Raw genomic sequence first — 11,557 nt, 5'->3', positions numbered from 1 at the left:
CATTTACTTGTTCAGCTCATACTTTTATTGTTCAATTATTATAAAGACTGAGTCTAACGTAAATGAATACAATTCGCAGTGCTTTTAGTTTATTAATGCCCATGATAGTACCCGATTATGATATCAAAATACTTAAAAAAGTTACCAGTTTTTGAAGAAACATCTGTAAATCCAAATGTTTGCAAAAAACGTGAAATATTTTGAAAAAACGGCTTAAACTGTGAAAAGTACGAAATACAAAATCAAAATAAAGAATTAATATTGAAAATATAACAAAGTAATAACAATGCAGTCAACAAAATTAATAAAGGAAATAAGTAAAAAATAAAAACGAATAATAGAATAAAAATTATACATAACGAATATTCGAAAAAAAGAAAAAGAACAAGAAATGTGTAGACAGCTAATCAAATAACAAGGTATAACGCATATATAACTGGAGTTATCTAAAAACAAAACAGCTTTCCAATTAAATTAACAAAGTTGATAACCGGAAGTGCCACAATTATAAAAACACTTTCACTTGGAAAAACGAATTATGACTGTGTACAAATTTTTCGATTACTAGATAATACTAGACATTACTAGAAATACTAGACATTACTGGTTGTTTTCTATATGCGCAGGCCACGTAAAATTGTCTGAAGCAGCCTGTATATATGATTATTACTTGCAGCAGCATTAACGCAAATTATTATTTTAATAAGAATTTTTTTTGCCTTTTTTCCATTTTTTCAAAATTTTGCATGCAAATTTTATAAAGATATTTGAAAAAACGAACAAGCTATGATTTTGGCTTGTGTGCAAAATTATTTTTTTATATCAGAATTAAACTAAATCAATGAATCAATATCAATTAATTAACATCTAATTCGTTTTAGTATGCGGTTAAAAGCTACTTTTTCTATTAATTTGAGCGTAATAGAGCGCGCTTTAACTCTGCTGCAGAAAAAAGAGATGAAATATGAAACAAAGCGCAAATGACAGTCACCTGGGATTCAGAAGAGCTCATTTCTGACGGCTTCTCGGTCACGCTGCTATCGTCGGGATTCTCATCGTAGCCCTTGAGACTTTCCTCGTCTGAGTTGTAGGGCACTGAAGCCGGCGATGGTCTCGGAGGGGATTTCCCCAACATTGGAGGGGGTTGTTGATGGACCGGCTTGCGGGATAAAGTGCTACGTTTTGAAAGAGTCGAGCTTAGGTTACTTGTGCCGTTGCGAGTTCGGTAATAGTCAGCGGTCATGTCGTCGCGTGACATTGCCATGAGTTCGCCCATACTATTTTGGGCACCTTCTTCTGTAAATTAACGATTAACAAAAATCATTTTCGTCAGTTACAACACAAAACTCACGTTTATATTTGTAACTTTTGCTCTTAACGCACAAAATCGCAATTATCATTATGATAATGATGATGGAGGTCGCTGCCAGGGCGACCATGAACCAGGTCTGTCGGTAGAAGGGTTCATACTGTAAGTAGCTATATTCCAAGTACAGTTTTGACGGTGTTACGACCGGGTCTTTGGTGTACGCGGGACAACTAATACCGAATTTATTGTAAGGAAAAACTCTGAAATAGTAAGAGGTTGAGGGGAGGAGACTTTGGTACGAAACTGTAAATTCTTGCAAAGGCCCGTTTGTCGATTTCGTGACTGTTTGCCACCTCTGGTCATCTTTTTTCCTCGATTCGATATAGTAGCCCAGAATTGGCCCCTTTCCGGTCAAGCCATTGACCCAGTGCAGCTCCACACTTGACGGTGTTTTAATCAAAGTGAGTTCTTTTGGCGTCGTTGGGGAGCCGTCCTGTGGCCCTGTGGTGACGTTATCCGAAATAGAGGGCCCATAATCGATGGTTTGTGCCCGCACTGTGAACGTGTAAGTGATTTCCTCCTCCAAAGTTTGTAGCAAGAGTTCCGTCGACGTCACTTTCTGCTTGACTTGTTTACTAAAACCTAAACGCAACGATGAGTAACAAATAACACACGCTTAGGCATATTTTTTTTTAAGTATTAAAGTATATACTTTTGTTAAGGTGATCAACTTCAAAAAATTGAAAATCGGACAATATAATAAAACTACAAAGTGTAAAATACATATGACAAACTAAAAATTATTTAAAAAGAAGAGTATTTTCGTATTACATATTATTTTGTGTTAGATTCCCCACTTTTAAATGCATATTTCTTTTCTAAATAAATTGCTTTTGTTTTCTGCAATTATTTAAAATTTATTTATTACTTATTTATTTCCATTAAATTTCTCAATAAACTACGAAAAGTCAGCTAGTTTCGCATATTCGCACAAATTTTGATCTGAATTATTGTTATAAAAAATCTGTTAACATCCTCCAAAACTTCATTTTTTAATGAAAAAATGACATCCTTGCTTCTTTTAACTTTTGCGTTCAGTAAGAAGATTAGTTTGTAACGAAGTTCGTTCAAAGAAAATAATAATTAATAATGCTAAAGAATTCTATACGTGCGCAAAATCAAGAGCTTTCACATTAGAAATTATTTTCTAAGTTGTAAGGAATATTAAGCCTATAGCTGAAATTCAATCCAAAAATTATTTTTCCACGACAAAATATTAATTGTTAAACTTCAAAGTCAATTTCACAAGAACGATGTAAAACCATACAAAACTTCGTTAACGAAAGTGCATGTGAGATGAGTAAAGCACTTAAAAGAATTTTATTAAACGTTTAACCTTTTTAAATTCGTTTAATTGTATTTAAATTTTTATCCACACGTGTTGTGGCGTCCAAACCTTGCTTCATGTCTTTGATCAGAGACACAGTGAAATCATTGGCTGAGATATGAAATTTTTCTATTAAGAAAATTACTCTAAAGATAACTCCTTAAATTTTCGGATTCTCCAAGCAATTCTACTTAGAATTCTATTAATTTCGGAGGTGATTCCAGGCTCACAAAAACCGGTTAATTCTTTCCTAGATAAACTTTGTAAATACGTCAATAACTTGAAAACTATCGCTGTTAACTAACGATCGTTAGCTTGTTCGAATTTTACAGTCAATTATCAGTCAATTTAGACTGATACTTTTAAGCAAATGCTAATACTTATAAGTAGATACAAATTTTTACGTACGTTCGTTCTCCTCGGTCGTCTCATACGTGACAAGGTATCCGATTATGTCACCGTTGCGTTTTTTCGGGGGATCCCACGACACGAGCAAGCTATTCATCGTTATGTCAGAAAAGCGTAGATTGGCTGGTGGACCAGGGAGACCTTGAAGGGTCTTAACTGTGATGGGGCGCGATCGTGGTCCATCACCTGCTGGGTTAAACGCCAGAATTTGTATGCGATATTCGGTGTATTTGTCGAGAAAGACAAGGCTGTGCGAGGTCATCGTAGCTGCAATCACTTCGATTTCCTCCTCGAACTTGTGGCCCTCGTCAAAATCTTGCGGCGAGTTTGTCACCAAATAAAATATCTAAATCAAAGTGTAAATAATTGTGCGATTTTACGAAATTTCTACCTTGTATCCCAACAATTCGCCGTTTTGTTGCTGCTGCTGTGGCGGCTTCCATTTCAAGCGAACTTCCGTCGAGGAAACAGCTTCGCCCTCCAAGTCCCTTGGTTCACCAGTTGGGACGGCTTCCCCTACATACACTGTGACAGGGGGCGTTGCGGGGCCCTCCCCTTGCGAATTAAACGGCACCACAACTATCTCATAATTCTTGTCTTGCAATAATTCGCTCAGAACCATTTTTTTGGCCTGGAATCAACCAATTAATTAATCATCGCTAAATATTATTTATGCCTCAATTTACATTGATTCCGAAAATTTCCTCCTTGGGTGTTGCCTGCAGTGCAGTTGGATAGTCAGAGACGGGTTGAAAGACTACTCTATAGCCCCCTGTTTTGACGTCCCCGTTCCAGTACTTCTCCTCAACTGGGTCCCAATAGACTTCGACACTTGTCGTTGTTATGGGAACTACTTTTAAGTTCATGACGCCTTTGCTGGGGGCTGCTGGATAAGTGCGGACTTCGATGGATTCGGGACTGAAGGGGCTGGGACCTATATCGTTCGTTGCGCGGATTCTGAAGCGGTATGAAGTGAAGGGTTTGAGGTCAGAGACGGTGTATGAGGTGAGTTGAGGGTCCACACGTTCGGGAAGGGACTGCCAAGGGCCCCCATTTTCCATTTTTTGGACCGTATAATATCTAGAAAAAATGGGTTGCATGCAAAATTGTACGCCACAAAAAATAGCTTCGTATATTCGTTTTTGCAACATTGCTTTAGAGAAAATATAGGTAAAATTTGTCAATGGTCTCAATTTTTCTGCAAATGCAGTGTAATTTTGGTATTTTTTTCGAATTTTTCAGATTTTTTCAGCAACGTTTTTTGTAAGATTCCAAATGGACTAATTTTGAGAAATTGGAACATAATTTAAGATTAGAATTTTCCATGTTTCGAAGTTTAGATTTACTGATTTTTTTTTAGCTCCAAACTAATGCTCATTGTTAATAGTAATAATGCTAATACTGTGTTACAAAACCTCAGAGAAAAAAGTCACTTGATATAATACCTCATTGTCAGCCTTGTAATAAATATGTATATTTTGTTTTTTCTAGATTTTAGGTAAAGAATTCGTCCTCAGAAATAAAACAGTAATACAGTGTTCAGAAGCGGGAGGTTTATTATTAAGATTTTCGAGTTATTTTTTCAGGAATTTATATAAGATAATTTTATGAAATCAGAATTTTATGTGGGTTTTGCTGATAAGATAAGTTTCAAGTTTGGGTTTATTGATATAAGTACTGCTAGTTCTAATGTTTACATTTTATAATAAGTACTGCAGTTCTTTTTCTAATAGTGCGTTATAAAACTATATAAAAAATAGGCTTATTATTACATTGTGTTGTGCATTGCGTAAATTGCCTATAAAGACCCTGTAAACTTTTATGCACAAAATACATATTTTTACTACTATAATTTTTCTCAAAAGAAAAATAAAACAACCGCCCCTTTTAAAATAAAAGAAAATTAAAAAAGGTAAAATCTGTGTAATTAATAATTATCAAGAAGTTTTTTATTTATTTTCATTCGTTTATGAATTTTTTTAAATTATTTTTTTCAATGTTTTTATTCTTGCCTGAAAGATACAGAAGAATACTATGAAAAACTATAAACAAATATGTCGGCTGTCATAAAAAAAATGACGTCATTACTTAAAAACCAATGACGTTACAAATTTTACAGTGGTGTCAAAATGTAGAATTTTCAAAGTTAAAATCGACCTGTCCGTAGATTTTTTTGAAAAATCACAGATTAATTAAAGTTCCTCTAGGTTGTCCGATTAAGATTCGTATTTCCTCTGGTTATTCAGTTTTCCACAGTTTTCCAAATTGGTCATTTTTGAGTTTTTGAGATTCTCAAGTTCAAATATTACTCAGAGCTCAGAGCTCATTGCTGTTTTTAGTTTACAAAATTTTCAGACATCTATGTAATTTTCCATTTAAAAAGCTCGGTGTAACTGATTTTTTTTAGCTAAAAATGCCTAAAATTTATGGTGTACTTATGACTTATATGTTATAAAACGAGAAAGAAAAATTATCTCTCATTATCGACTTTGTAAACTTGTTATTTAAGTGTAACATCCGATTATATATATATATTTTTTTTTTGGATAAGGGATTTGCATTCCCTCACATTTTTCAAACTACTCATGCGGTATTTCTTCGAATTTTTCGGATTTTCCATATATTAATGCAATTGATGGGCTTCCAAGCGGTTAGAGGTTAACTGAGATTTTAGAGTATATTTAGGTTTCTTCGCGCCTTGTTCTCGACAATTTTCAAAATTTTTAGAAATTCAATTCAATGACTTCACAGTTACGTCTTTTGGGACTTTTTGACTAGTCTTTAGCAATGTAAAACAGGAAAAAATAACTTGTTGCATTGCTTCATTAACAACATTGTAAAGTTTTATTAAATTGTCAACTTTGATTGGATTCTAATCATTCTAGCCCTTCAAAGAAGAAAGTTTTTCAGCTTTCTAATTGAGTATCTGTTAGAATTTTTTAGACATTGATGAGTTTTTTTAGTTCAGATTTAACCAGAATTTTGAGTTTCATAAAAACCATTCATGTTTTAAATAACAAATAAATTCAACTAAAGGTTTTCCACCTACAAAGAAATAGAACTTTTTGAGAAAATTACTTAATCTATTAAATAATAATTTAAGCAAAAAATGCTTGATCCCAACTTCCAAAAAAGTGGCCGTTTTGTTAAATTTTCTTGTTACCTCAACGGTGCGAATCCGTCTCTGCCCGGTGTCCAGCTGAAAGTGATCTGCTTGCTCTGTACCTGACTGCGACTGATTTGTGGCATAGATGGTGACTGTGGTGTGTCTCGATTATTCGTTGTAAAAACCAAAGCATGAGCTGTCTTGCCCCAACCTAATCTGGTCTGAGCAGTCACAGAAAACATGTAATACTTCTCAGGCTCCAACTGCGTAAACCTATAATCATCAATTAATGCCAATTACACATTTCAAATCCATTTGAATCGCCGCACCTGAACGTTCTATCAGACGGCGGAAATTCCTTCGAGTATTTATTATTAACGTTCACGTTGTCGATATGATATGTGACTTTGTACGCCAGGATTTCGCCGTTGGGTTCTTCCGGGACGTCCCAGATGATCCTGGCCGAAGTGACGGAAACGTCCGGGAATGACACATTCGAGGGGGGGCCCGGGACTGAAACAATCAACTCAATTTCGGGCCGGATAACTGACACGAAACGCACCATCTTCGAAGGTTCGCACGCTGACGGCCGGTTTGCTGGGCTCGCCGTCGCCGAGCCGTGTGTACGCCAGGACCTGGATGCGGTAAACGACGAATTTCCGCAATTCGGTCAAAGTGGTTGTAAAAGTGGAATTGCTGGCGATTAGCTTGTACTGTACGGGCGATTTTGATTCGGCGGCGTAATAAACTTTGTAGCCTTCAATTAGGCCGTTTTGGTGTTCTTTCGGGACGTCACCCCATTTCACTACGATTGTTGTGCTAGAGGTAGCGTTCGCTTCGATGTTTAACGGCCCGAACGATGGTACTGCAAATTGCAATTGTGCGGGGTTTACAACGTTGTTTTTATGAAAAACTGGATTTTTGAGAGGAAACTAGGTGTGAAATTGGAGTGTAACGTATTCATGGCGCTGCAGCCTATTCGCACTTCATCAGTTCGAGTGGACAGTGGACGTTAATAAATAAATTGTTGGATTTTTTCGCTGCGATCGAATGTAATAATTGATAGTACAATTTCAATGAACAGTGATGGGCCCGGATATTCAATAATTTCGTAAAATATTTATTCAATTTATATAAAAACAGAGAAACATTGTTTATGCAACTAGGAATAAAAGAGTTATTGTATTTCAGTGCGAATGAACAACAATTAATATGTTCCGTAATCTGGTACAACTGCAGTAGGTGAATAACTTTCAGCTAGAACCGACTCTTTGTTTGCACTTCATTCTTTATAAATATCTCGGTTGCCACTATTATTTTCCGCCACACGGCATCGTTACGTTCGACGCAAAATGAAAAAGAAGCAAGAATTTTTTTTTGAAAACTAATCATCATTTGAATAAACCTATACAAAAGCTGGGCTTTTATCAGTAGAAAAATTATCAAACAGTATTTTTTTTCGCTGTTTTAAGGCTGCACACAGATACTTAAATACTAGGATGCCACACAAGACACATACAAAAATTACACAAGAGATGAAAAATTTTATCGATAAGATGACCTTTTACGAATATGGTTGAAAATATTGAACTTTTATGTATTTTTTTTATTTTCATATTTCATCTTTTTATATTTAGCATTTTTGGAGCTTGCAGATAATCAGCTGTGTAATGTTAAAGTCGTATCAATCTTAGCTGTGATTTAATAATTTAATAACAGCGCAATAAATTTAATGTTTTTATAGAAAAACCTAATGTTCAAACTGCATAAAATATAAAGTATTAAGTCATATACAAGACCCATAAAAAATTATCAAAACATTGGGTACCATTTTTTAAAAGAAGAAATTATAAAATGGCCAAAAAATGTGTTTCTTTTTTCATTTTATTTTTAAATGACACAATCTTTTTATTCAAATTTATGTATATTGTTCCTAAGGTCCCCATAAAGTTAGTATATTGTTTTCATGCGATTTGAACGCATTTTTTTTTAATAGGAAAAAATGAATTAATCGACTTTTTAATCCGTTTAAACTTGGTAAGAAATACTTAAAGTGAGGTACAAACTGACCTATGAGGTAATGACTCAATTTAGGAACAACATTCCATTGTAAAGAAAGCATTTTATTTATTACTTTACTTATAAATCCAAAAAAAATAAATAAATAAAATAAGAAAATGCGTTCACGTGCTGCTTGAGCAGCTCCTCTTCCGACGTTCTCAGTATAGTTCAACCTTAAGAAACTTTACTTCAAATTAGGTAAAAAGTACCAGAAATATAAACCGCAAGATACGCTGTAAGAGATAAAAAAGTTTCCTTATGTAATATGAACAGATGAAAGAATAAGTAAACACTGTTTCCCACAATTTCTTTGGAAATACTATTTACAAACATTTTCAACAATTTATCAAATTGGACAACGATAAAAAAGTATTTTATTGATGTCATATATCATCTTTTAATCTAAACGAAACAAAACAGACGTAGTTTTAGGAAATTTTGAGAATTACGATGTTTACATCAGATATTTCAATGTTTTATTTCGCGAGACAGGTGTAGAAAACAGAGATTAAAGCAATCAAACTAAACAGAAGTAAATGTAATACAATTGCACGCATAAAGTTTAACATTGGATTTATCACAGATGGGTGATTACTAATTAGCAATTAAATCAAAATATGAGTGAACAAGGTTATTTTTGTACTCCTTGTTAGTATGTACCATGTTATACACAGAGTGCGGCCGAATTTTTTTTTTGATAACAGAAACAAATCAAAAAAATTATATTTAGGCGGAATAGTATATTATTTTACGAGTTTTATAAGACGTTCTGTTGTGGCACGAATGGTTTTAGAGCACAACGAAGGAGTGTAATATACAATTTTTTCTACATCCTATTTTTGTTGTTTGTTTTTGTTCAAACTAAGTATTTCCTCTTAATTTTGTGAATTATTCGGGTTTTAAATAATTGTTTAAATAATTTATTGTTTACGTGTTAATAATAAAAAACTGTCGCCGTGCTCTAGCGAGATTTTTTAAATTCTCGCTGCGGACGTAATTAAAATACGAAACTAAAAACCTCAAATTTTTATTCACTGTAATTACGTTAAAATAAACTAAATGTTCACATTTCCGTGTTTGAAACGCGTTAAATCATTCTCGGCGAATACTCCAAACCGCATTCGCGCACCATTCCTTTCGCATATTAATTTTTCAAACGTATATCTTCCTAAACCAATTACTCCCCGATTACGTTCACTTTACATCCGAATTACCTCACTTCCGCATGTTAAAATCGCTAATTACACCTCAACATCGCATACATTATTTAATCCCAAAGTCGGAAACAATTCATTTAATCCCTTACCTGACTCCCTGGTCCTCTCCAAAGCCACGGGCCCGTCCATGGAACACCCCACGTCATTGCACGCCTGCATGGACACTTCATACAACGCAAACTCCTCCAATCCGGTAATCACATGCGAATTGGCCGTATGATCGTCAATTGTCGCCGTCTGTTTTTCCCCCGTTCGCACCTCCACGTAACTAATCGAGTACCCTCGCGGGTTCCCGAACCATTCGATTTGCTGCAGAGGCTGCAAAAGCGGTAAAACATCCGAAAATCCAACAAATTAAAACTTACAATCCAGCGAACCCTCACTTCAGTCGCGCTCATGGCCCGCACTGTGACGTTCTTCGGGGGGTGTGCTGGGGGCGCTTGGATCGTCTGGAACTCCTTGGAGGCTTCGGAGGGCTCGGAAGCCCCCACGACATTATTCGCAATCAACCGCAGTTTATAGACAGTGAAAGGGACAAGTCCCGTAACAGTAATCGTAGTTGCGTCTGGATCGCTTATTTCGAAAACGACAAACCAGGAGGCGTTGCGCGCAGTTTGGGCCTCCACCGTCCACTTGGTGATGGAGGAGTTGCCGTCAAAGCCGGGGGTGAATTGCAAAACTACAGAGAAGGCCTCAATGTTGGATAAGGCGAGTTTGTTGGGGGGATGGGGCAAGACGGGCTCCACCCCCGACTGGATGATCGCCACTTTAGGGGGGCCTGCCCCCATTGCAGTCCAGGCCGTGACCTCAAATTTGTAATGAGTGGTGGCTTGCAAGTCGGTTACTTTGAGGCTGAGGGTATCGGCTGTGAGGTTCTTGATTTTGACAGTGTCGGGCTTGTCGCGAATTTGGTACCGGATTTGGTACCCCGTTAAGATGCCGTTGATGTGCTTGGGGGGCTGCCAGATGACTTTAACGGCGCGGTCGCTAATGTCGTCGAATTGCAAGTTGCTGACTTCGTCAGGTACTGTTCAAGTTTTAGTTAATTAATTAACACTTCCAAAAAGTGTTTGAAAATTGTTTTATTTTTTACTAAAGGGGCACGTTTTCGTGCTTTTTAAACCCACCAAAAAAATTAAAATAACAAATTTTTCGTGTAAACAGGACCGGATTGTCCATTAAAATTGTTAGATGAAAACAAATTAAAGAAAAATTTTAGCATATTCAGACTTATAAATAAATCTAATAAACTTCAAAAATGGGGCGGACAACGAAAAAAATATCACATCATATCATATAATATCACATATCGTATCGGGAATAATTGTTCTCCTAGAAAGTATAATTTCTTTGTATAAGACTTATTTGCAAAGTTATTGGCTTTTAAAAAATTGGCGAAGTATAAGAGAAACTGTTATTCAAATAGCTAATGCGGAACAAAATATTTAAGATGATGCTTTATAAATATAAACCATACTAGAAAATTCACTGTTTTCTAATTCTGAAATCAGATTCGAAATTTAAAATCTTTTTCGTGTAGAAAATAGGAAATGAAGTTTCAAATTCGAATTTAAATAACTTGGACCATTTTTTTTAATTATTTTTATTAAAAAAAATAGCTTAAAGTATATAGATTTTACACCATGAGTCGCAAAATGGGATCTCTCTTGGTTTAGGAGATACGGTACTTAGTGTACACAAAACTGCGCAACTTCTCGTATAAAGCGGCCGATCAGGTAATTAATTATTAAAAAAAAATATATTAATAAAATAAAATTAAAAACACTGAAATAATACACGAATCGGAATTTTGTAATTTCTATTGTCATTCAAACAGTGTTTTAAGCAAAAAATTCTGAAGAAAAACATTGCTAGTCCCAAATTGCGTTTATTTTAATTTTTTATTTTTGTTATAGAAAGTTTTATTCTTTACATTATTTTTATTTATCTAGAATAGTTAATAGTTTATTTATTTTTATTTTATTAAATAAATGTTGAGATTAGCAACACATTTCTGACAAACTTTTCGTATAAACTAATATTTAAACATCGCTCAAGTTAGGTCTGAA

General features: G+C 35.0%; 1 protein-coding gene across 6 annotated transcripts in view; it reads right to left on the bottom strand.

Moving 5' to 3' along the window:
* The window catches only part of sdk (sidekick), a 61,114-nt gene that overhangs the window by 1,401 nt on the left and 48,156 nt on the right, over positions 1-11,557 (bottom strand). For 4 of the 6 annotated variants that reach the window (XM_064355149.1, XM_015983209.2, XM_064355150.1 and 1 more), the window contains 10 exons: positions 9,854-10,515; positions 9,578-9,806; positions 6,773-7,075; positions 6,540-6,723; positions 6,268-6,483; positions 3,791-4,184; positions 3,496-3,735; positions 3,105-3,450; positions 1,352-1,951; positions 992-1,296 (listed from right to left, as the gene is read on the bottom strand). In XM_064355149.1, coding sequence (XP_064211219.1) covers positions 992-1,296; positions 1,352-1,951; positions 3,105-3,450; positions 3,496-3,735; positions 3,791-4,184; positions 6,268-6,483; positions 6,540-6,723; positions 6,773-7,075; positions 9,578-9,806; positions 9,854-10,515 — 3,479 coding nt within the window. The remainder of the gene's footprint in view (positions 1-991; positions 1,297-1,351; positions 1,952-3,104; positions 3,451-3,495; positions 3,736-3,790; positions 4,185-6,267; positions 6,484-6,539; positions 6,724-6,772; positions 7,076-9,577; positions 9,807-9,853; positions 10,516-11,557) is intronic. The other 2 variants (XM_015983207.2, XM_008199451.3) reach the window with 1 other exon arrangement.

Source organism: Tribolium castaneum, chromosome 2 (assembly GCF_031307605.1).
Source record: "Tribolium castaneum strain GA2 chromosome 2, icTriCast1.1, whole genome shotgun sequence".
In the NCBI taxonomy this organism is placed as follows: Eukaryota; Metazoa; Arthropoda; class Insecta; order Coleoptera; family Tenebrionidae; genus Tribolium; species Tribolium castaneum.
The sequence above is the reverse complement of the archived record's forward strand: the minus strand, read 5'-3'. Positions and strand labels throughout refer to the sequence as shown.